At 39.7% G+C, this 26,769-nt stretch overlaps 1 protein-coding gene across 3 annotated transcripts in view; it reads right to left on the bottom strand.

The window, feature by feature from the left end:
* The window catches only part of DAPL1 (death associated protein like 1), a 111,596-nt gene that overhangs the window by 5,873 nt on the left and 78,954 nt on the right, over positions 1-26,769 (bottom strand). The window contains exons 1-4 of one of the 3 annotated variants that reach the window (XM_086354616.1): positions 20,853-20,969; positions 11,165-11,212; positions 10,522-10,609; positions 6,341-6,401 (exon numbers count right to left, since the gene is read on the bottom strand). In XM_086354616.1, the coding sequence (XP_086210742.1) occupies positions 6,341-6,401; positions 10,522-10,609; positions 11,165-11,212; positions 20,853-20,910 (255 nt within the window). In that variant the 5' untranslated portion in view covers positions 20,911-20,969. Of the gene's footprint in view, positions 1-6,340; positions 6,402-10,521; positions 10,610-11,164; positions 11,213-20,852; positions 20,970-26,769 lie in introns of those variants that run through there. The other 2 variants (XM_086354623.1, XM_086354607.1) reach the window with 2 other exon arrangements.

Genomic DNA, 26,769 nt, shown 5'->3' with positions numbered 1-26,769 from the left:
TCACCATTACTATTCAACATAGTTTTGGCCACAGCAGTCAGAGCAGAAAAAGAAATAAAAGGAATCCAAATTGGAAAAGAAGAAGTAAAACTCTCACTATTTGCAGATGACATGATCCTCTACATAGAAAACCCTAAAGACTCCACCAGAAAATTACTAGAACTAATCAATGATTATAGTAAAGTTTCAGGATATAAAATCAACACACAGAAATCCCTTGCATTCCTATACACTAATAATGAGAAAACAGAAAGAGAAATTAAGGAAACAATTCCATTCACCATTGCAACGGAAAGAATAAAATACTTAGGAATATATCTACCTAAAGAAACTAAAGACCTATATATAGAAAACTATAAAACACTGGTGAAAGAAATCAAAGAGGACACTAATAGATGGAGAAATATACCATGTTCATGGATTGGAAAAATCAATACAGTGAAAATGAGTATACTACCCAAAGCAATTTATAGATTCAATGCAATCCCTATCAAGCTACCAACAGTATTCTTCACAGAGCTAGAACAAATAATTTCACAATTTGCATGGAAATACAAAAAACCTCGAATAGCCAAAGCGATCTTGAGAAAGAAAAATGGAACTGGAGGAATCAACCTACCTGACTTCAGGCTCTACTACAAAGCCACAGTTATCAAGACAGTATGGTACTGGCACAAAGACAGAAATATAGATCAATGGAACAAAATAGAAAGCCCAGAGATAAATCCACGCACATATGGACACCTTACCTTTGACAAAGGAGGCAAGAATATACAATGGATTAAAGACAATCTCTTTAACAAGTGGTGCTGGGAAATCTGGTCAACCACTTGTAAAAGAATGAAACTAGAACACTTTCTAACATCATATACAAAAATAAACTCAAAATGGATTAAAGATCTAAACGTAAGACCAGAAACTATAAAACTCCTAGAGGAGAACATAGGCAAAACACTCTCTGACATACATCACAGCAGGATCCTCTATGACCCACCTCCCAGAATATTGGAAATAAAAGCAAAAATAAACAAATGGGACCTAATTAACCTTAAAAGCTTCTGCACATCAAAGGAAACTATTAGCAAGGTGAAAAGACAGCCTTCAGAATGGGAGAAAATAATAGCAAATGAAGCAACCGACAAACAACTAATCTCAAAAATATACAAGCAACTCCTACAGCTCAACTCCAGAAAAATAAATGACCCAATCAAAAAATGGGCCAAAGATCTAAATAGACATTTCTCCAAAGAAGACATACAGATGGCTAACAAACACATGAAAAGATGCTCAACATCACTCATTATCAGGGAAATGCAAATCAAAACCACTATGAGGTACCATTTCACACCAGTCAGAATGGCTGCAATCCAAAAGTCTACAAATAATAAATGCTGGAGAGGGTGTGGAGAAAAGGGAACCCTCTTACACTGTTGGTGGGAATGCAAACTAGTACAGCCACTATGGAGAACAGTGTGGAGATTCCTTAAAAACTGGAAATAGAACTGCCTTTTGATCCAGCAATCCCACTGCTGGGCATACACACTGAGGAAACCAGAAGGAAAAGAGACATGTGTACCCCAATGTTCATCGCAGCACTGTTTATAATAGCCAGGACATGGAAGCAACCTAGATGTCCCTCAGCAGATGAATGGATAAGAAAGCTGTGGTATATATGCACAATGGAGTATTACTCAGCCATTAAAAAGAATACATTTGAATCAGTTCTAATGAGGTGGATGAAACTGGAGCCTATTATACAGAGTGAAGTAAGCCAGAAGGAAAAACACCAATACAGTATACTAACACATATATATGGAATTTAGAAAGATGGTAACGATAACCCTGTATACGAGACAGCAAAAGAGACGCTGATGTATAGAACAGTCTTATGGACTCTGTGGGAGAGGGAGAGGGTGGGAAGATTTGGGAGAATGGCATTGAAACATGTAAAATATCATGTATGAAACGAGATGCCAGTCCAGGTTCAATGCACGATACTGGATGCTTGGGGCTGGTGCACTGGGACGACCCAGAGGGATGGTATGGGGAGGGAGGAGGGAGGAGGGTTCAGGATGGGGAACACATGTATACCTGTGGTGGATTCATTTTGATATTTGGCAAAACTAAGACAATTATGTAAAGTTTAAAAATAAAATAAAATTAATTAAAAAAAAAAAAAAAAGATAAAATAAACCATGGTAACTCCATAAGAGAAAGAATTCAAGGCCAGTATGTGTGTAAGGATTCTGCCTGGCTGCAACTCTGTCCCATAAGGGGCAAAACATTGGACTTGAAAAGCAGATTAATAGAAACTTCCACATTGAGAATGTACCTTCCTCTCGGGTAGTTGTGACCTCAGAACCGGTATTTTTCATTTCAGAGAAAAAGTCAAAGAAGTATATTAAAAAGTCTTTATGATTAGAGCTGTGAAAGAACCTCAGTGGCAGGTTTTGTTTTAGAGCCTGAAGTCAGGTGGTATTAGCAGACTGGCAGCTCTTTCATTCATCTTTCCAGGGTGTTAACTTCCAACTTGAATGTTGGCGCTTAAATTTCTACACCCCATTACGCAAAGTGCTTAAAACAAAACATTCAGTCGATGAAATTCAAGGATTCTCCTATGGTGATGTTAATCCACAGAACAAGAGAAACCTTTTTAGATTTGCAGATGCCTTTGATGGCTTCCTCTTCCCCAGGATCCCATTTCACATACGTCTCACTGTGAGCCTGGTGACACAGCTGGCAGCTTGAAAAGTGGCCCCAATTTAACCAGGCTTCAACATTCCACCCACATCCACACTATAACCCAACCCCATTACTAATGGCTTAACTGGATACTTTTCTGTTGGGAGAAGCTTCACAACTATTGCCAAACATACTTCTGTGACTATCCAGAGAATTAACATATTTGGCAGTACCATTCTCTCTTATTCTTTGCCTTAAAATAATCAAGTAAATGAGCAATCATAAATCTCAGAAGAGCTATGTGGCTTCTAAAAGGTCAAAAACCTTTAGGGAGTAGGTGGAACTTGGTCTAAGACCAGATCTCCCAAATTTTTAGCTTGGAGAGCTTATATAACCCATCTTCTGCAAGAATAAACACGTTGCATGGCCCATCACTGGGCAACATGAATTCTTTCATTATTTATGGCTGAAACAGGTAGGAAGGACTGGCAAGAGAGGAAGGGAGAGTAGGAGGAAGGTAGTTGGTCATGAGGTCTGTGTGGGGATGAGTGGGTGAAATAATGGGACAGGAAATTTTAGGTTGCTTTCCATTCTGTTATTGTTTAGTCACTAAGGTGTATCTGACTCTTGAGACCCCATGGACTGTTGCCTTCCAGGGTCTTCTGACCATGGGATTTTATAGGCAAGAATACTGGAGTGGGTTGCCACTTCCTTCTCCAGGGGATCTTCCTGACTCAGGGATTGAACCCACGTCTCCTGCATTGGCAGGTGGGTTCTTACCACTGAGCCATCAGGGAAGCCCTCCTTTCCACTTAGATTTGTACAATTCCAACCTTTGGGGAATTGTTTTTCATTCTCCCAAATCTTAAATCTAGGTTGGTTTTAAAAGGGTACACAGACATGAATAGTATATGGATAGAAATTTCCTGCCATGGTTGAACTGTTAATGAGATCCTATGAGTAGGGCTGTAACTCTCACTGTTTTGGACTCTTAAGTTCTTAAACTGGCATGAGAATTAACATGGGTTCTACTAACTAGATATAATTCTAGCCGAGAGCATGAATGAATGCTAATAAATGCAGAGTCTATGACCCTCATTACTGCTACAATATTTCTTCAGGCCAATTATATATGCTTAGATCTTCATGACAATATGTATTGTTGGGGAAGTCATCATAATGCAGATGGAAATTTATTAGCAAAAATCTACATCTCTGTATTTTACATCTTTTTTTGTATTAGACTGTTTATTAATAATCATACAATTTTTACATTTAAAATTACAGAATAATTTATCCACAGTAAAATATATGCCCTCCTCAGTGTTCAGTTCTACGGATTTTCTTAAGTGCATACAGTCTGTGACCAACACCACAATCAAGACATAGAACCTTTCTATCACTCTTCAAAATTCCCTCCTGCCACTTTGTGGTCAACTCCTCCTCCTACTCTCTGGCAACCACTGATCTCAGCAGATCTATTTTTTAAAAGGCATTGTTCTTTCCACCTCAGGTTGACCTTTATTATGAAATCCTGTTACACTTCAGGTTGAATTATGGATTTATGGAAAATTTTACTCAGCTGTAAGGGAACACGTGGATCCCACAAACCTCCATATTCAATACAGTGACTTAGGGTAATCTTGGGACTCTATGATTGGTCTCTTATTCTTTGCCTGGATTCCAAGTGATGCTCTGTAGGACATCTCCCCCGGGGAATAGAAGCTAACCCGTCCCGAGGGCTAAGTGTGTCTGGCACTGTGCTGAGTCCTTTGCACATGTTATATAACCTCATTTTATTTTCACATCTCTGTGAAGTGGATTCTGTGAATCACATTCCTATTTACAGGTAAGGAAATAGAAGCACAGAAAAGTGAAGCAACCTGACTAAAGACACACAGCTACCAAGTGACAGAGCCGGCACAGGACCCAGGTACCTGACATCTGATGCCAGAAACTGTCATAATTAGTAATATACACAGTCCCACACAGTACACATTGAGCTAAGTGTTAAAGGGTTTTTAAAATATAGAATAGTTACTGTTAAAAATATTTGTAATAGCACACCATCTGTGTTTTCTTATGATTTCAAAATATAACTTATTGTTGTTGCTATTTGATTATTTTATCTTTGAAATACAGAGGTGCTATTTTTAACTGGCAGGGAAAGAGTCCTTTATGCCATAGACATATACACCTGTCTATTAAAAAACAGTGAAGACTCCAGCATCATACCTAAAGTACAGCATAATTGACCTTTACTGACCACTCTTTTTAAACACTTTATTTTGGGTTAACATATTTTAGAGGAATGTATCTATTCCACTCAGTTCCACTTACTGTGGATATCTCTTGCCCCTGAGGATGAGGTGTTTGGACAGCAGGAGCCAGAGAATGCAAGAGGCAGATCACCATCCACCCCTTCCCTTCTTCTAAAGTCAGGAAGGCAAACAGTCATTTATGACCTGCCCGCTGATCTACCTGATGGGAGAACCACACCCCACCATGTGAGAAGGCTCTGTAGCTATGGTCTATTGTCAAGATCTCATCTGGTACTACTGCCTGCCTCAGGGGCTTCAGACATAACTTTCCATTGCACTGTCATAAAATGGATGCTACTAATCAGAGCAGAGAGTGCAGACAGGTTTCCATGTGTCAGGCACTGTTCTAAGAGATTCCTGTGTGTGAATCTCATTGATTCCACACAACAACCATTTCTTCCTTATCCTCATCTTACAAATGGCAAATCAGAGGTGCAAGATTAATAACTTGCTCAAGGCTTTAAAGACAGTAAGAGGAGAAGCCAGTACCAAAGAGAGGTCCCAGAAGTTTAGCTGCACAATTTCCATTCTAATCTATTAATATTTCAGACCCCTGATGTTGGCAATAACAGCAAGTCTTCCTTCTACAAAGGACACCCAGTCCTGTACCTTCAATATATGTTGGGGTAACAGAAATGGTGGTTCTTCAATGCCTGAATTCAGTGTATCTGCCCCCTCCCTAGGAGTAGAATAAAGATCCTCACTCGGATCACTTACAACATTTAAAAACAAACTATTGAACCCAAAATTAAACCACTGTCTATTCAGGAAGAACTTTCTGAGTTTCCTGAGCTACTAAGAAAGAATTCAAGACACAGAAATAAAAATAGTAATGGTCGACCACCTTTATAAATAGACTCTATTAGATAAAGCCAGCCAGTGCCCAGCCTTCCTCCAGTCTTAAATTGGGCAACCCTCCACCCATCCTGGCCTCAGATCAAACATTTCCATATGGGAAAGCAGTGGTGGGGAGGAAGGTCAAAAAGGGCTGAATTCCTAGCACACAGTTTGCCTTATTTGAGCAACATGCCAAGGTCTCCAGGAAATAAATGGATGGCAACGTAAAGTTCTGCCAATTTGGCATCATGATTTCTGATTAATTTCCTATCTTATTTTTGAAATGATTTCTTAAATAGATGCTAGGAATTCGGGAGCATCAGCTCTTCCCATCAAAACGGCTCTGTGTTCCTTGAACTGAAAGCAGATTCTTTCACAGGGACATCAAACCTCTGAGATGGAAAAAAATTCCGGTCATCAGCTCATTCACCCATGTAGCATGATCAGCTAGGTGAAAACTGGCTAGGAGTATCATGTGATCTGCCTCACCCATGGCTCACCTTCTCCAGCGTGTCATTCAGGGCATCCATCGTCTGTATTTTGGCAACATTTGCAGTGGCACTGTGAAGATGAAAAGAAACCTCATATAGAAACAGCAACTTTCCCACTAAAGACGCTAAATGATCTGTATAGATGGTTTTCTACTTGGTCTTTAAGCTTTCATGCTGCTTGGCTACTTCTGGAAGATTAAAAAAACCCACAAAACCCTGCTCTGTGTGACCATGAACTACAAGCTTTGCAGGCCAAGTTATTATAATTTTAATTATAATAATATTTATTAATATTTAAAATTTTTTTCTTCAAAGTAGAGTATACATGCAGAAAAGTGCACATATTATCAACATATAGGTTGGTGAATATTTACAGACAGACCTGTAGCACTAGTCAAACTGGCTGCCCCTAAGGATAATCACTACCCTGCCTTACTGCCCCATATATTAGTTTTGACTTTGTTTGTACATAGTAAAATGCACCACATAGCAGGTACTCTTCTGTGTCTGACTTCTTTTCTCAGGCCAAGTTATTTTGTAGCAGAGTTTCAACGAGGGACGAGCTTCCAGTGTAATTTCTTGAAGGAACTCTGCTCTTGGCCTATTTTGTGTATGTGTGGGTTGGTTAGTAGAAGTTATTAGGAAAGGAAAATAAATTTGATGATGCTTAGGAATTTATTTTCTATGATATATTTTTCAGAAGCTGTTTTCCTAGAATATATAAGGAGAGATATTTGTCCATGAAAAGGAAGCAATCATATCCGTGCAAACATGAAGCGGATATGAAGAACAGAGGTGACTTCATGGGGAAGCTGGGGAAGCTCCAGGGCCTCTCATTGTGCAGTCTCCTTCCAAGGGGGCCCTAACCATCTCATATTTATAATTTTATACTGTCTTTCCTTAAAACAGCCTCCCAATTCTGTAAGCTTCGAGTCCCACATACCTATATCTATCCCCAGTAAATATCGCAAGAAAGCTACTTCTAGCTGTTTAGGTTCTGCAGTTGTCCAATTCTCATCTTTTAATGACTATTAGAAAACAATTCGGAGAAGGCAATGGCACCCCACTCCAGTACTCTTGCCTGGAGAATCCCATGGACAGAGGAGCCAGGTGGGCTGTAGTCCACGGGGTCGCTAAGAGTCTGACGTGACTGAACGACTTCACTTTCACTTTTCACTTTCATGCATTGGAGAAGGAAATGGCAACCCACTCCAGTGTTCTTGCCTGGATAATCCCAGGGACAGGGGAGCCTGGTGGGCTGCCGTCTATGGGGTCGCACAGAGCCGGACACGACTGAAGCGACTTAGCAGCAGCAGCAGCAGCAAATAATTGCATTTTTAAAGAGGGTTCCACTCACCACTTTATAACTCTCTAGGCAACTCCTTATAATGTTCACTTGATGTTCGGATTAACAGTAAGTCCCACTTGCTGAGGTATAGAGAAAAATGACTTGTCCACTGGCTGCCAACTAAAAGGCCATTTTCTTTTTTTTTTTTTTATTTTTAATTCTCTTTAAATTTTTAAAAGAAAATTCATCCTGAACCCTCCTCCCTCCTCCCTCCCCATACCATCCCTCTGGGTCGTCCCAGTGCACCAGGGCCATTTTCATAGAAGGCTGCCAACATAGAAGGCCATTTTCAAGTTATGACTCTTTAGTTCCTGAGTCCCTGGCCTAGGCATGATAATGAGTGTCACAATAAACAGAGCTTATGCTTGAGTCAGATTTTAACATCAGGATAGGCTTTCAAAGTTAACCAGCTGACAATTCAATGACAGTCTGATGTCATTTACAGAGTACTTTCTCTATTCTAGGAACTGTCCTAGATGCTGGGTCAGGAGATAAATAATATGTGACTCTCACTCTTGAGGGCTTAGAGCTTTGCTTTCACTATGTGGTGATTATTTTGTGATTCAGAAGAAACAAACACTCAATGCCAAATGGGCAAATTTTTTAAAAATTGAGCTATCACTGACATAAAGATTCCATTAGTTTCAGGTGTACAACATAATTATTTGATATTGTGAATACTGCAAAATGATCACAATAAGTCTAGTTAATATTTCTCACCATATATAGTTAAATATTTTTTCTTATAATGAGAAGTTTTAAGGTTTATTCTCTTAGCAACTTACAAATATACAATACAGTATCACTAACAATCCTTGTCTAATTCAATGAAATATTGAGCCATGCCACATAGGGCCACCCAAGATGGAGGGGTCATGGTGGGAGAAGGTGAAGGACAGGGAAGTCTGGTGTGCTGCAGTCCATGGGGTCACACAGAGTCGGACACGACTGAGCGACTGAACAACAGCAAAATCATTAACCATAGTCAGTATGCTGTACACTGCATCCGCATGGCTTATTTACTTTATAACTGGAAGTTTGTACCTGATGATCCCCTTCACCCATTTTCTACCCGTCACCAACCCCCCTCCCCACCCCCGCCCCCCCCAACCCCCGCCAGCTTTTGCAACTACTAATCTGCTTTCTGTATCTAAGAGCTTGAGATTTTTGCTGCTGTTGTCCTGGGGTTTTTTCTTCTTAGATTTCTCATACAAGATAGATCACATGTTAATTGTCTTTTTCTGTTTGACTTACGTCATTTAGTATAATGCCTTCCAGGTCCATCCATATTGTTACAAGTGGTAGGATTTCCTTCTTTTATATGGCTGAAAAATGTTCCTCTGTGTGAGTGTGTGGGTGTGCGTGTGCACATATGTGTATGTATGTAGGTATCACATTTTAAAAAATCCGTTCACCCATTAATGGACACTTGGGTTTCTTCCATATCTTGGCTACTATAATAATGCTGCACTAAATGTGGGAATGTGTGTATCTTTTCAAGTTAGCGTTTCCATTTTCCTCAGGTAAATATTCAGAAGTAGAATAGCTGGGTCATATGGCAGTTCTAGTTTTAATTTTGGAGGAAACGCCATTCTACTTTCCATAGTGGTTATATTAGAAACTAAGAATGCACAAATGTTCCCTTTTCTCCACATCCTTGCCACAGTTTGTTATTTTTTGACTTCATGGTAATAGCCATTCTGACAGATGTAAGGTGATATTTCATTGTAGTTTTGATTTGCATCTTCTCCCTGATAATTAATAATGTTGAGCATCTTTTCATGTACCTGTTGGTTATCTGATTCTTCTTTGGGAAAATGTCTGCTCAAATCTGTCCGTTTTAAAACTGGTGTGTTTGCTTTTTGGCTACTGAATTGTATGAATTCTCTATGTATGAGATAGAGTATTTCATTTTAAAGTAGAAAAACCCTCAACAAAAATTCTTTCCAGAAGAAAGAAAACTTTTAAAGTGATCTAAAAAGTAATTTTATGTGGAAAAAAAAATCTGAGAAATTCTGTAGCCTATTTCCTTTCACATGTTCTTTCTGAAACTGTTACCATTTTAAGTGTTAAGGACATATCTGAGCATCTTCTAATTTACTCCTTTTGAATTACTCGTGTACTCACCTATGGAAATTACCCTGAAATTAGTCTCTGAAATGCCCCTATTTGGAGGAGCTAACTTTATATGCTTCTTTTTGAAGGCACCATTTTCCTTACCCCAGGCATAGAGGGCTGGGCCATTTGTACAAGAGATCCAGCCCATGGCTCTTTGCTTAGCTCTGAGAAAAGCACACTGTGTCAAGGTTACCCGGGAAGGAATTCAGGGAGAAAACAACCTCAGTATCCAAATGCCTTTTGGCTGTGCCAAATATAGTGGCCATTATTTTCTAAATAATTGAGTGAGGAATTTGAAATAAACAAACAAGAAAGCATTTATTTTTAATTCAGGAGATTTGCTTCAGCAGAAAGCATATTACAAAAACAAGACCATAGTACTTTAAAGGCTAAGGTGAAAAAGAAATGTTGAGTCCAGTTTTGATGCATTTAGGACTGTGTTTTTTAATAGCAGGCAGTTAGGCTATCTGCAGAGAGGAGGAGGTTGGGCAGAGAGAGTCTCCAGAGGGTAGTTACCTCCCCCCACTGCTTTCCCCTCCTATCTTGACCCCCATCACCTACCCCATCCCACCCCACCCCACCCCACCTGCTGCCTCTAACTCTGGTTAGCCAGTGTCTGGGAAGCCTTGGTTTGCCCTAAGATACAGCAACGCCTCTGACTTCTGGCAGCAGAGTTATCTAAAACTCGAGATGACGAAGGAAAAGAAATGAAGCAGTCTCCTACCTTGTTTTCTCTAACCCTGTTTTCTTGGTGTGTCTCTCCAAGATGCCAATTTCCTGTTTTTTGGAAATTCGCTTTCCTCCAGCTTTTACTATAAACAAAGAAGAATCAGCACAGGAGACATGGTTAGGGCAGCAAGAGAAAGTTAGTTTTATTATTCAAGGTATGAATTGACATTTGAAGAATTTCAGAACTTTTTGAAGAGCTGAACTTTTTTCTAAAACAACATAATAAAAAAAGTACCTTGAGCTAATGTTACAGAAGAAAAAAAAATTCAATCAAAGTGGGAAGGAGAGAAGGGCTGAGGTTTTTGCCTGTTTGTGTTCAGAGAGGGGGAACTAAGGCTAAAAAAGGCAGTGGTGTTTATACCTTTGATTTGGGAGGAGATAACAATGCACTCCCTTAGGCATTTCACTGAAAAACATTTTTTCTTATTATCAAACCAATTACATTCTTCATGATAGCAACTGACAATTACAGTGTGACCCTCCTGTTTTCCCACAAGATTAAAGTGCAAGGCTTGCAAATTTTTTAATCCAACCGAAGCTTTCAAAAGCTAGATTGGAGAATGAGCCAAAAGTCAGGGCAGTGGTGATAACAGGCACTTAATTCAAGAGAGATGCTTCTGATCCCACCAGATACCTACCTTCCATCCCAGACCTCAAACCTCCGATGTTGGAGAAGCTCAGATGTTCTAATGAGTAATTAAAATGCATTAATAATCCTGCCGTTCAAGAGATCAATTAGTGTTAATTAGGCTACAGATGACCTAACAGCAATTCAAGTGTTTAACAATGTCAGATGAAATCAACTTGAAAAGGAACAACCCATTTCATATTGCAAGTCAAAGCAAATACTTTTTTCTGTTCCCAGGAAATTTGCACATTTGAAATCTGACAAGCTCAAATGATTAAAAGCTAAATGGACATTGATTTGTTTGAGCCTGTTAATTCTCTTTATGGAAATGTTAGATTGGCAATTTTCTAAAACTGCCTTCAATAAAGCGAAAAATAAGAAAACCTCTTCTCTTTCTCAATGCCCTCGTGAATTGACTTCATTTTTCTTTTAAAACTATTAATTTTTTGACTATGTAATATACATTCATAAAGCACACAATTCAAAAAACATGGAAAGGTCTCTTTTACAATTATTTTTAGGTCTCCAGTTCACCTCCCTAAATACTGCTAACGTTAACAAGTTTCCTATGTATTCATCCATAGACATTCTATACACATACCTATATATTTTTTAATGGCAGCAGACATTGTTCTACATCTTGTTTAATGTTTTTCATTCAGTCATGCACTTTGGAGTAAGTTCCCTATCTGTGTGTAAAAAGAGATACATATGTATATATGTATCACATATATATGTAAAAATATATATGTAAAAAAAAGAATATATGTAAAAAGAGAATGTCTTTTTTTTGACATCTGCTTTAAAATTTCATTATATGGACATTCTATAATATGGACATTACAGCATTCTACAATGCTGTAATGAATATCCTTTTCATGTACATAATTTTGCCCAAGTGCAAGTATATCCATGGGATAAATTCCTAGAAGTGATCTTGTTAATTCTTAAGAGTATGTGCATTTGTAATTTTGTTCAATCTTGTCAAATTATCCTTCACAGAAGTTGCATTAGTTTACAATCTCACTAGCTACAATGACAGTGATTGTTTCCCTACACCTCAAGCAACAATGTGAACTAGAAAATATTTGGTTTCATTAACCAATAAGAAAAAGAAAGGTAATTTGCATTTCTTCTATTTTATTAAAAGTTGAGCTTATTTCTGTTTCAGAAGGCAGTTGTCTTTTCTTTTTAAAGACTGTTTAAATTTTATCTTTTTATATGCTGTTACAACTTAATTTTAATGATTGTAGCTTTATATTTTAATTGATAGTCTTTCTCTGCTATATTTACTTAGCAGAATTTTATTAGCTATTCTTATTTATTTTTCCATATGAACTTTTGAATCATTTTGTCAATTCCCACCAAAAATATCCTGCTGGTAGTCTTTTAATGGTCTTGCTTTAGATTTATAGATTTTTTAAAAATCTTATTTATTTATTTTTGGTTGTGCTGGGTCTTCCTTGCAGTGTGGGCTTTTCTCTAGTGTGGCAAGAGGGGGCTACGCTTTGATTGTGGTGCGCAGGCTTCTCACTGTTGAGGGGCACTTGCTCTAGAGCAGAGGCTCAATAGCTGTGGTGCGTGGGCTTAGTCAGCTCCATGGCCTGTGGGAGCTTCCTGGATCAGGGATCAAACTCGTGTCTCCTGCATCGACAGGCGGCTTCTTTACCACTGAACCATTGGGAAGCCCTTAGATTATTTTTAAAGGGAAAATTCATATCTTCATATCCTGGTTGCTCTCTTTTCAAGACCATGGTATGCTTTTCCTTTTTTACATCCTCTTTTGGGTCCTTTAGTAACTTGTTCACATGAATCTCACACATTTATTATTAGGTTTATTCCCTAAGCATTTTCTCTTTGTTGTTGTTGTTGCAGTTGTAAAGAGGGTCTATTCTTCCATCATAGCTCTCACGGATTGTTGTTCTTATATTAATATCATTGATTTTATATCCAGATCTTATTGAAATCTCTTATTGTTTATAGTATTTTTGTTGATTCCCTTTTATTTTCCAGGTTAAAAATTATATAATCTGCAAACAGTAGAATATTACTTCCTCTAGAATAATATTAAATAGTGGTCATGAAGGACATCTTTGTCATCTTAATTTTTTAAGGGATTGCTTTTAGTGTTTTCCCATTAAGTATAATGTGTACTTAGTTGGATATACACACAAACACATATCTGTAATATATATATCTATTCAAATGCATTTCTTTTACTGTATTAAGGAAATATCCTTCTATTACTGTTTCATTGGCTTAAAAAATTACAAACACATGTTGAATTTGACTAGATGCTCTTTTATAATTAATGTATATGATCATATGGTTTTCCTCCTTAATGTGGTTAATTATGTTAATAGATAAAAGTTTTGTAAGTATATATTAATGAATATTCTACTATCAAACCATTCTTGTGTTCATGGAATAAACTCTTCTTGGTCATTTTGAATAACCAAGTTTTTCTATTGATAATAAAAGCATATCACTATACTTTTATAATACTAGATATAGTCCAGGGGGGGGAAAAGTCCTGTGTTTACACACACACATGTGTGTGTGTTAGTCACTCACTTGTGTCCTACTCTTTGCAACCCGATGGACTGTGTAGCCCACCAGGCTCCTCTATCCATAGCAAGAACACTGGAGTGGGTTGTCGTTCCCTCCTCCAGGGGAAATCTTCCCAAGCCAGGATTGAATCTGGGTATCCTGCATTGAGGTGGATTCTGTACCATCTGAGCCACTAGGCTCTGCTTTAAATTCACACACATATACACACACAGCATACAAAATAATCAGCAACAGAAATGGAAATGATGTGGAAACATCTTTTGAATAGCCATGGGAAATAGAGATGAAAATAACCGAGGGGCGCCCTTTTCTGGAGACCGCTTGAGGAGAGTATGCCTCTGTATGAAGGGTGTTGCTCACAGCACCGCTCTCTCTTCTGCCAAGAAGAATCAGATCACAATAGCTCCAGAGCTAGAGCCTGGGTCTTCAGTACCCTTCAGTAGTATCTTTCATTCTTCTTATGACAAATGCTTTTCAAACATGGAGTGTTGTAATTACTTTCCTATTAGTATTCCTTTTGTTTTCTCTGTTATGGTTTTCACATGTTTTCTTCCACTGATTATTATTGCCAACTATAGAAGCACACTTGTTATAGTTAAAATGAGCACCAGTTTAAAGTGAGAAGAATTTTGGAATGTTGAGGTCTGTGCTGCTCGTTTGAAAGGACGTGGACAGTCTAGACAATGTCCAGAGGAGAGTGACCAGAGAGGAGAAGAAGCCGTGCCACACTGGAAAGACCACTTCTGAGGAAGCAGAGGCACAAGGGAAGCTTCTGGTGTCATTTTCAAGGATTTTAGAGGCTGTCTTATGGAGGAGGCCTGGTTTCCAGGTAAGGAGATGTTATTAGGGTCAGAGAGCTCTGCCCTGCCCGAGCTCTGTGACCTTGGGCAAAATACTTAAACTCCTCTGTGGCACAGTTTTTGCATCCTTCAAAGGGAATAATACTGATTGTGTGAGTTGTCCTAGAAAATAGAGGTAACAGAAGCACCTGGATACACGAGAGGCACTTAATAATTAGTAGTTATTATTATTTACATTTGTTTTTCCAGAGGAGAGAATGAAAACCAAAGAGCAAAAGTTCCTGAAAGGCAGAGCCTGGCTGCATATAACTGTTATTCAAAGTGAAGTAGACTGCATAGTACAATAGTATATTCTCTGGCCCCACAGTGTGCTGAAAAGAAGTGTATCTGTCATGAATATTTTAGAAGCGTTTTGGGGAACTCAGTAGAAGTTAACTAGATGGTTTTTATTGTAACGTCTTTAATGTGAGTCTAACTATTCCCATCTACCTACAAAAGAAAATCTATCATATTCCCTCCCTTTCGAAAGAGTACAGTGCACTTAGAAAAGTAAATGCCAAAAAAAAGAAAAAGAAAAAAAAAAGTAAAGAGAATGCACACCTGGGAGTTCTTCATTCTTCAGAACAATAAAACAGAGACATTTGAGGGGAAATTAAAAATCCTCTCATGACAGACCCTAGAGTTTGTCACACAGAGTGAAGTAAGTCAGAAAGAGAAAATCAAATATTGTATATTAATGAATATATAAGGAATCTAGAAAAATGGTATAGAGGAACCTCTCTGTAGAGCAAGAATAGAGATGCAAACGTAAAGAACAGATGTTTGGACATGGTGGGCGGAAAGGGGATGAATTGGGAAACGGATGTTGATATAGGTGCACTGTCGTGTGTAAAACAGATAGTGGGGACCTGCGGTATAGTGCAGGGGGCGCAGCTTGGTGCTCTGTGATGACCTGGAGGGGTGAGGGTGGGCTTGGGTGGGGTACAGTGGGGTGGGGCAGGGAGGCAGATCCAAGAGGGAGGGGACATATGTATACATACGGCTGATTCACTTCGCTGTACAGCAGCAACTAACACAATTTGCAAAGCAGCTATACCCAATTTTGAAAAAATTCTTCTCACAAGATTCTTACTTTCATCCAGGAGTCTTTGAATCTATCCAGGGCTGTGGGCTCTGAGTGATTTAGGAAGCACAAGTCAACCACACCTTGAATTTTCAGAGTATAGTTCTTGTACCAAACTTGTTCTGATAAGTAATCTCACTTGGTCAGCAAAATACAGTAGAAAGGAGCAGAGGAGGATCCCTCCACACTATAGATGGATACACTGAGATATAGAATAAGGCTCTCACTACACAGGGGTGATTGAACCAGATGGAACCTTGTGGGAGGGTCATCTTCAAAATTTTGCCGGGAATACTGTTGACATGTATCTCCTGGATATCCCTGGATCTAGACAAGCCTTTTTTTTTTTTTTTTTTTTTTTTATGTTATTGCCTTTTATTTTTGTTCATTTTCTTTTTGGTTGAGCTGTGCGGCTTCCTGGAGAAGGCAATAGCAACCCAATCCAGTACTCTTGCCTGGAAAATCCCATGGACGGAGGAGCTTGGTAGGCTGCAGTCCATGGTGTTGCCAAGAGTCGGACACGACGGAGTGACTTCACTTTCACTTTTTACTTTCATGCATTGGAGAAGGAAATGGCAACCCACTCCAGTGTTCTTGCCTGGAGAATCCCAGGGATGGGGGAGCCTGATGGGCTGCCATCTATGGGGTCGCACAGAGTCAGACACGACTGAAGCAACTTAGCAGCAGCAGCAGTGTGGCTTGCTGGAACTTAGTTCCCCAACCAGGAATTGAACCCACAACCTCAGCAGTGAAAGCTCAGAGTTCTAACCACTGGACCACCAAGGAATTCCCTAAACAAGCCATTAAAAAAAAACATTTGCAACCAACATTTGCAACCAGATTCTTGCCAGTTTTGTTTAAACTAGTTGGTCTAACTCATGGGACCTCAAAGTCTCACTATAACTAAATTAGGTCAATTAAATTTGTAATTATTCATGTAATTCCATGTTTGGGACTATATTGCCTTTTGAACCTTTGTAGAACAACCAACTAGAATTGGGCAAAGTACAAAATGAACTGATTTAATATTTTAACAGGATTTGAATACAAATATATTCAAATACAAGACTGCAGGTCCTTTTAATAAGCAAAATGAACTAGAGATTTTTAAAGAATGTGAGAGAGCTGATGTTTTTTAATAGTTTCATTAGAAAACCTACAATGATGTGGAGAAAACAAAACTTTGATTTCCCATCTATGACTAGGTGCCATACTTTTGTGGTCACTTTTGTAGTTTATGGATTTTTGTAGTTTTCAAAAGTGGACCCTCGAGTTTAGAATGCTATACAATAATTTTCCAATTAAGATTTTTCAAGCATTTTGCATCTTGTTTGGTAGAGGGTGGTTAAGATAAAGAAAGACAAACCTCCAAGAAAAATTGAGCTTCTTTCCTTCAATAATCAGTGGAGAACATGTGTGAACAAGATGACCACCATGAAGGTTTGGGCAAACTCTGCCTTGTGACTTAGAACTTTCATTTGAACATTTTACTTGAAAAGTCAGATGTTTGCAAAACACTTTCTTTGCTTTCACAGTTGAGTTTTTGGTAAATTCTAAACTATCCATCAAAAGAGCCGCATGAGGAATAGCTTGTGAAGCAAGGAGAGAGGGCTTGGCATGGGTCCACCTGACTGTCCATCTCTGCACCCCTGCTCTCCAGCTGTGTGGTGCTGAGCATATCCCTCGACCTTGCTAACTTTCAGCGTGCTCCTCTGTGAAACAGGGATGTGGGAGCATCATTGGTCTGCAGGGTTGATTTCGTGTCTAGAAGGCTCCGTGGAGTGCCAGCACACAGGGTTAAGTGAAAAGCAGCTGTTATTGTCATCAAACCCCGTGCTGTGCGTGTGGGGTAGTGGTCTCACAAACCTCTCTGTCAAACCTCACAAATCAACTCCCAGAAGTTGACATGAACAGAATAGAGTCGATAGAATTAAACCTCTAGTGTTTGCTTTAAAAAAAAATCATACTGGCCCTTCTGCAACTATGATTTCTTCCCCCTTTTCTGCATTAATTTAACCCTAGGGGATACACGGAGCTTCCCTGGTAGCTCAGATGGTAAAGAATCTGTCTGCAATGCAGGAGACTGGGGTTCAATCCCTGGGTTGGGAAGATTTCCTGGAGGAGGAAATGGCAAACTATTCCAATATTCTTGCCTGGGAAATCCCCTGTACAGAGGTGCCTGGAGAATCCCATGGATAGAGGAGCCTGGTGGGCTACAGTCCATGGAGTTATAAGAGTCAGACATGACTTAGTGACTAAACACTCACTCATGCGGGGGATACATTCCCTAGACTTCCCTCTCTCTTGAATGAGTCAGTAAACGATTTTCTCTGGGGGTTCAGCAGTGGCCCCTTTGATGGCTCTGATTCGTTTGTCTTACGCCAAATAAAAAAGTGTGAGGGATACAGAAAACTCATGAATGCTGCTCTTTCTCATTCAATATGTATGCCCTTAGCTTCCTTAGATTACTTCCTACTCGCACAATTTCGGCTGTTCATGTAATGGAGGTCTTATAAAACTGAGAGTGAAGCAAATCAAAACAGCAGAAAACCAAAAGCTAAGCTTCCTAGAGCCCAGGCCACCTCATGTTTAATGTAGTCTTGTTTCACAACATAAATAAGCAGGGCTCACAGAGGTGCCATATATTATACAACATACATGAAAGAAAAAACCACTACACACTTGCCGTGTAGGTGGGAAAGGGTTACAGCTGGCTGACTTTTGAGTGGTTTCACTTTTAACTGTGATGGGGCAGGCACATGGTTCTTTCCCATTGCAATTTCCTTCTGTTCTGATGATTGCAGTAGTTTCTAATGCCTCCCTCAAACATCAGGAGGTCTTGCCATGGAAGAAAATCATTTTTTGTGACAGCTATGTGTTTTCCCAGGCCTGTACTTTACAGGGATTAACATTCATGTCTGGGTACCTTACACAGGTTATCTCTTTTAACAGTCATAACAACCTTACAATATCAATGTTATTTATTACCGCTTCCATGGACAGAGGAATCTGGTGGGCTACAGTCCATGGGGCCACAAAGAGTCAGACATGACTGAGCATGCATGCACACCCCCTCCTGTTTTAGAGATAAGAAAACTGAGGCTCAGCGATGTGGAAGGGAGGCAGGGTTTTATTCTAGGACTGACTGGTTCCAAAGGCCATGTCAGACCTTTCCACCTTATCATGTCTGCATCCTACTTTCTGGGGCCTATCTATTGCTTATAAAACTCAGGTGAAATTGAATGGAATTCTGGCAATGAATTATTTTTGTTCTATAAATAAAATTTTGTGTGGTTAGCAATCTGGTTCAGAGTTAAACTATGTAATAGACAAGCTGAAGGATGAGGCTTTCTTGTTCCCTTGTTCTCAGCGGGGAGGCAAAAGTCTGCCTTCATCTCCATTCTAATTATCCCAAACCTCTTATCTGAAGTGTCACAGTTCATAATAATTAATTGTCATGCCAGAGGCATTGTGACATGCTTGATGGCGTCATGGTGTGCTATGTACACAGAGTAATTAGCAATCATTAGCAGTGGGGACAAAAAGTTCCTGGTGGTTTCATTCACATTTTTATTTGCTTGAGTTTATCTCTGTGTTCTTTGTGTATAAATGTCATTTAGCAAATCAGGCATTAGCTGAACTGTTTTATGAAGGATTGGGATGGAAGCTGCAGGAAGAGAATGATGTCTTCTTTTGTCCTTAGGTAGAAACTTCTAAATTAGTCCTTCCAGGTAGGACTTCCTGGTGGCTCAGACTGTAAAGCGTCTGTCTACAATGAGGGAGACCCGGGTTCAATCCCTGGGCCAGGAAGATCTCCTGGAGAAGGAAATGGCAACCCACTCCAGTATTCTTGCCTGGAAAATCCCATGGACAGAGGAGCCTGGTAGGCTATAGATGCAAAGAGTCACACACAACTGAGCGATTTCACTTTCACTTTCACAAGCTTCTAATAATTGACATCAATAGTTCTTGATCATTAGTTAGCATCATTAACTTTACACGTAGATAATGTTAATTATTCTTAAATCCAATGACAAATATAAAAAGTCAGGAGTCTGCCACAAGAGACCATGACAGGGTGCCAAGACGTGTAAACTCAGAATTAGTGTAAAAATTCTGACTCTTTTTTGGCTGGGCTGCCCACCAGAAAGCCACTGAGCCTTGTGTCAGCTTTTGATGCTTTGTGAAGGTTATACCTGCCATTGTCCTCTGCAGCAAAGATGACTGAAACAACCTTGGCTTAGAAGAGCCAAAGAATGATACCAACAAATAAATTTGGTTATTTGGAGAAAGGCAAGAACAAAGCAGTTGAGCTCGTGAGATCATTCTCAAGGAAAAAAAGAGAAAGACAGTAGAAAGAACATCAAACTGGCTAAAAATAGGCCTGAGTGCCTCAGCCAATCTATATGAACATATGGTTAAGTACAATAAAAATAATTTCCATATTCCAGAGAATTGATATAAATAGCATACTTAAAAAAAAAATAGAACTGTGGATCCTTTGTAAAATACTTCAATAGCTACCTTTTCTAGTCAGCCTCTACCAGGCCTGTATCCTTTTTTAAAAGTGCTCCTCGTACATTTCGACATATGGCAAAACCAATACAATATTGTAAAGTTAAAAAATAAAATTAAATTTTAAAAAAAAGTGCTCCTCAGCTTGGTGACAGACAAAAGAGATTACTGATAACACTGCCAACCCCACACCTGAGGAGGGCGAGAGAAACTGCATTTCTGTCTTCTGTGCAGAAGCTGGTTTGCCTGGGCACCAAGTCAGATAATGTGTAGGCGTCTTGGGGAGACTGAGTCTAGAAGCTGGAACCTCTAGGGAGGAAGGTTTCCATGAGTAGGAAATCACCTCTTGAGTGTGGACTGGTCGTTACAAACCTACAGCCAGAGAGGGAAGATCCAAGCTCTCCACCTGTTCCTTTCCACCAGTGCCCAATCCCTTGTGCTCTCATAGAACATTAGGCTTTAATTCAACCAAACCGGGGCCTGTTAAGTCCCCAGGTGGTTTTTATACATAAGCCTAAAAGGGTCAAAGACAGAAGAGGAAATCAGTTTGCAGGAAGTTAAACTAACACGGGAGACAGAGCCTTGGCTCTCTTGGGGTACCTCTGTTGAAGGCACTGATGGAAGCGGGGCAGGGGCAGCAGCAGTGGGGCCTTGCTATCTGCAGGGCAGAGGGTGGGTGGGCAGCCTACCTGCAGGAGGATGCCCCCCTTTCAGTGGGGAGAGCTGGACTTGCACTTCATTTGCCATAGTGTGTGCCAAGGCCAGTGGCAGTGCCGGTGCTCTGGAGGCTGAGTGCCAGCTGCTGCAGCCGCCCCACTGCACCCTGGCTTTATATGGGCTGGGGGTGGGGCCCCTTAAGGGCTTTGCTGAGCAGCAACAGGGCTTAGCACCTAGCTTTTCTGGGAACCTACATCTCTTTGACCAGTTCTCTCTTAGAAGAATGCTTTCTTCTTATTCCCTTCATCTGAGAGGTGAAGGGTACTCTTACTTTCTTTCACAGGAGGAAGGGGAAAGGATCAAGCTCAGGGGAATTCTTTTTCTCTCCAACTATTTATTTATCCACCAAGTATGTGCGATGCACTTACAATGTGACAGGCTCTCTGTTGTGTACTGGCATGACAAAGAGGGCAAGATGAGATCTTCAAGACATCAGCTGTCTTTCTTCAGAGGCAATTAGGAAACAAAGTGTTGTGTCTTTGTCTCAGTCTTTGCAACTGTAAGCATTCATACTAAGAAAATAATTGAGGATATTCACAGAGATTTCTGCAAAGGGTGGTAATCATATATTTCTCTCTCTTATTTTTTGAAAGTGAAAGTCACAGAGTCGTGTCCGACTCTTTGCAGCCTCATGGACTGTAGTCTGCCAGGCTCCTGTCCATGGAATTCTCCAGGCCAGAATCCTGGAGTGGGTAGCCTATCCCTTCTCCAGCAGATTGTCCCAACCAAGGAATAGAACTGGGGTCGCCTGCATTGCAGGTGGATTATTTACCAACTGAGCTACCAGGGAAGCCCAAGTACCCCCAAAATAGAGAGGGATAGTTAAATAAATTAAGAAATATCCATGAGAGTACTATGTATACATTATCCTGTTTTTGAATAATATTTAATGATGTGGAAAATAGTCATGATATGACAGTGAAAAAGGAGGCTGTAAACCAACAGATGCCTATTTTGCTAAAAAGAAAAAGTACAAATGTAAGCTGAGGCGTTATTATATTTCCAGTGCTGATCAAAGCTCAGCATATTGCCGATAGTTAGAAATGTCTCTTTGTTCTTCCACACAATTAAAAATGTCCTCTCTTTATAAGATATTGTTAAGGAAGTGAAGACCAGCCCCAAACTGTGAGAAAATATTGGTAGAATACATTTCTGTCAATATTGGCATCTAGACTATATAAAGAACTCTTCAGTTCAGTTTGGTTGCTCAGTCGTGTCCGACTCTTTGCGACCCCATGAATTGCAGCACGCCTCGATAAAAGGAGTACAAAAAAACCCATTTAAAAATGGGGAAAAGATTCAAACAGAAACTCTGCAAATAGAGATATTGACAAAATATAAAGATGCTCCACATCATTAATTATTAAGGAAATGCAAATTAAAACCACAATGAGCTACATCACATATGTATTAGAATGATTCATCCAAGAAAAATGGAAAATATAGTATCATAGTGAAGATCTCATACCTGGCTGGTGGGAATACAAACTGGCAAGGCCAGGTCTGGTGTTTCTTATAAAATTAAACATATACTTATTACATGACTAACAATCAAATTCCTTGAAATTTTCCTAAGAGAAATGAAAACATATGTACCCATAAAAACATGTGTGTAAATTTTTATAACAGCTCTATTCTATAATTGCCCAAAGTCAGAAACAACCACAAAGTCCACCAAGTGTAGAAGGGATAAACAGTGGCATAGCCATAGAATAAAATATTAATCAGCAATAAAAGAAAGGAAAAGATATTTGCAACAACATGGGTGAATCTAAAAAGCATTGTGCTAAGTGGAAGAAGTGAGACAGAAAAAGCCACTTAGACAAGGCTAGTTATATGATCTTCCTGAAAAGTCAAAATTACCGAACAGAGATCAGACCAGTGACTGCCAGAGGAGGAGGCGAGAAGAGAAGTTTGATCATGAAGAAGCAGGAGATGGGACTTTTGGAGGCTGATAGAAATGTTCTATATCTTGATTATAGTGGTGATTACATACATCATACACATGTTAGATGAAAATGGTGAATTACACTACATGTGTACATAAAAATATCTATTTGTTAAATGGATGAAAATGTTACAGAATTTTGAGTGGTTGTCTACAGGTGAGAGTATTGCCTGTTGAGTTTTATTATCTTTTCTCAGTTTTGTGTGTGTGTGTGTGTTGGTCTTAAAATTAATGAAAACCAATTATAAAAATTGGTGGGGTTTGGGGGAGGGGAGTGTGCTATAGCATTGACCCAAGTAGTCACATGCTGTAGGAGCAAAGAGAAGAGATCATCCATATTATTGGCAAATATTTTGTGAGTGACCTTCCCTAAAGTGCCCTGGACTAGAGGCTGGGTATCAGAGGTCACACAACCCCATCCATGCTTTCAGAGAAATTAACAGGCTCTTGGGGGATGTGGAAGATGATATGAGAAAAAGGTTAAAAGGATTCCTTATATGAGTGACAGCAGCAGCAAGGTCAGACAGAAATTTCTGCTTCTGCTGTGACCGAAATGGTAGCCACAACCATATGTGATGCGGGCACTTGAAATGCAGCTGGTGCCCCTGAGGAACCGAATTTTTAATTTTAATAACAATTAAATAATTTAAATATTTGGTTGGCCAGAAAAGTTTATTTGGGTTTTTCTGCACCATCTTTTTTTCTGTGCCAACAAACGAACTTTTTGTCCAGTCCAATGTAAATAGCTACAAGTGGCTTGTGGCTACTGTTCTGAATGGCACAGGGTGGTAGCATAAAAGTTAGACATGTGATTCTCGCCCAGATCTCATGGATTACTCTCTGCATCTACAGGTTGCAGAAGATAAGGAGAACATCAAAGGGCAACCATCCCCTTAGGAGTCTGTGCAAAGGACAGACCAACTATTAATAAGGACTAAAACATAATGCATGCTCAAGAGGGGAAGACATCTTCTGAGCACGTGTTGCTTTATGTAACCATGAAGTCATATTAAATAACTCTCCTTTTCACCTCATTTACATGCAGAGCTTTCCATGGTGGATGTATGTCGTGAACCTCCATAGGGAGAGTTAGTAGGCAACTCAGAGTTCTTTTCAGGTTTCTTTGTTCTAATGGCCCTGGATGAAAACTCTTACTGCCCTTGAAACTCAAGTAGGAAAACTCTAATCCGAGGTGACGGGAGTGATGGTGTTCAGGAGGTGATTGTGACAAACAAATAACCAAGGAAATAGGAAGAATTGGTTAGAATCCACAGAGTATCCTTTATCCTCCCCCCAACCCTACACACTGAGCATAAACATCATAGAATAATAGATAATAGGCTCAACTTATTTTGTTGTTTCTAACATGGAAAATATCTGTAAGTTAATACCAGGACTATAAATGAGAATATATGAGATAGCAGCATGATTTCTTATGAGACAAACAACCTGTCTTACTGCAGAAATGCCAGTAGAGGAAGGGGAGAAGGAAAGATGAGGCCGCCACAGTTTTCCTCCTTTGTGGCCGCTTCTAGCGCATTCCTCCCCACTCTGCTACCATCTGCTTCCACACAATTCTGACACTTCTGGTGCATGTGCACCACACGGGGCAGCCCCTCAGCGGGTAGGGGCTCCCCCGCCCTGTCTTATATTAGTGACTAAAAGCCCAGACTCGTTTTGCATCCAGTGAGGTGAGCCGAGCCTGATCATTTACTTTGGAGACATACTAGAGCCTTCATCAGCATGAACGTCTCATCCCAGAAAAGCAGTATGTTATTACCCTTTAAATAGGCTTGTAAACCTCATTTTAAGAGAGGCATTAGTCTAGTTAACTGCAGGGAGAGAGCAGTTCATGCTAGGACCAAAGTATTTGGGATCATGCTTTGTAATGCTAAAAGCCTAGTAAAATGGCTTCTCTGGACACTGAGGTTGCCAGGGAGCTTTTTGTCTTTTTAAATGAAAGGACAATATAATATTAAAGGCATGAATAATATTTTAAATTTATACAACACTTTCATCGTAGTACTTTCTTCTTTTAATCTGTGTGTGGGGAGCCGTGATTTTACCTCCTCATGCACGTGCAGCTTTGTAGTCTGCCTCTCATGCTTGTATTTTACTTTTTCCTTTTAATATAAGTTACTTGTTGTTGCTCAGTCACTAAGTCATGTCTGACTCTCCGTGACCCCAGGGACTGCACCACGCCAGTCTTCCCTGTCCTTCACTAATTCCTGGAGTTTGCTCAAATCCATGTCCATTGAGTTGGTGATGTTATCTAACCATCGTATCCTCTGTCACCCTCTTCTCTTTTTGCCTTCAATCTTCCCAGCATCAGGGTTTTTTCCAATGAGTCGGCTCTTCTCATCAGGTGGCCAAAGTATTGGAGCTTCAGCTTCAGCATCAGTCCTTGCAATGAATATTCAGGGTTGATATTCTTCAGGATGGACTAGTTGGATCTCCTTGCAGTCCAAGGGACTCTCAAGAGTCTTCTCCAACACCACAGTTCAAAAGCATCAGCCTTCGGCACTCAGCCTTCTTATGGTCCAACCCTCACATCTGTACGTGTGAGGAAAAACCATAGGTTTGACTATAAGGACATTTGTCTTTGCTTTTTAATACACTGTCTAGGTTTGTTATAGGTTTCCTTCCCGGGAACAAGAGTCTTTTGATTTCATGGCTGTAGTTTTGGAGTGATTTTGGAGCCCCCCAAAATAAAATCTGCCCCTGATTTCACTTTTTCCCTATCTGTTTGCCATGAAGTGATGGGACCAGATGCCATGATCTTAGTTGTTTGAATGTTGAGCTTCAAGTCAGATTTTTCACTTTCCTCTCACCATCATCAAGAAGCTCTTTAGTTCCTCTTCACTTTCTGCCATTAGAGTGATATCATATGCATATCTGAGGTTGTTGATATTTCTCCTGGCAATCTTGATTCCAGCTTGGGCTTCATCCAGCCTGGCATTTTGCATGATGTACTCTGCATTTAACTTAAATAAACAAAGTGACAATATACAGCCTTGTTGTACTCCTTTCCCAATTTTGAACCAGTCAGTTGTTCCATGTAAGGTTATAACTGTTGCTTCTTAACCCACATACAGGTTTCTCAGGAGACAGGTAAAATAATCTGGTACTCCCATCTCTTGAAGAATTTTTCATAGTTTGCTGTGATCCACACAGTCAAAGGCTTTAGTACAGTCAATGAAGCAGATGTTTTTCTGGAATTCTCTTGCTTTTGTTATGATTCAATGAATGTTGGCAATTTGACCTCTGGTTCGTCGCCTTTTCTAAAACCAGCTTGTACACCTGGAAGTTCTCAGTTCACCTACTGCTGAAGCCTAGCTTGAAGGATTTTGAGCACAGCCTTACTAGCATGTGAAAAGAATACAATTGTCTGGTAGTTTGAACATTCTTTGGCACTGCCCTTCTTTGGGATTGGAATGAAAACTGATCTGTTCCAATCCTATGGCCCCTGCTGAGTTTTCTAAATTTACTGACTTACTGAGTGCAGCACTTTAATACCACCATCTTTTAGGATTTTAACAGCTCAGCTGGAATTCTATCACCTCCACCAGCCTTGTTCGTAGTGATGCTTCCTAAGGCCCACTTGACTTCACACTCCAGGATGTCTGGCTCTAGGTGAGTGACCATACTATTGTGGTTATCTCAGTCATTGAGACCTTTTTTATATAGTTCTTCTGTGTTTCTTGTCACCTCTTTTTAATCTCTTCTGCTTCTGTTAGGTCCTTACTGTTTCTGTCCTTTATTGTGCCCATCCTTGCATGAAATGTTCCCTTAATATCTCCAGTTTTCTTGAAGAAATCTCTAGTCTTTCTCATTCTATTGTTTTCATCTACTTCTTTGCATTATATTAGTTATACACTGCATCTAATCCCCAGTTCTGAAAGTATGAGAAATCTATGTCAGGAACGATCTTCAAGAAAGCT

Source organism: Bos grunniens, chromosome 2 (genome assembly GCF_055505025.1).
Source record: "Bos grunniens cultivar Pamir isolate PY7600 chromosome 2, Bosgru_T2T1.0, whole genome shotgun sequence".
In the NCBI taxonomy this organism is placed as follows: domain Eukaryota; kingdom Metazoa; phylum Chordata; class Mammalia; order Artiodactyla; family Bovidae; genus Bos; species Bos grunniens.
This window is presented reverse-complemented; position numbering and strand designations above follow the sequence as displayed.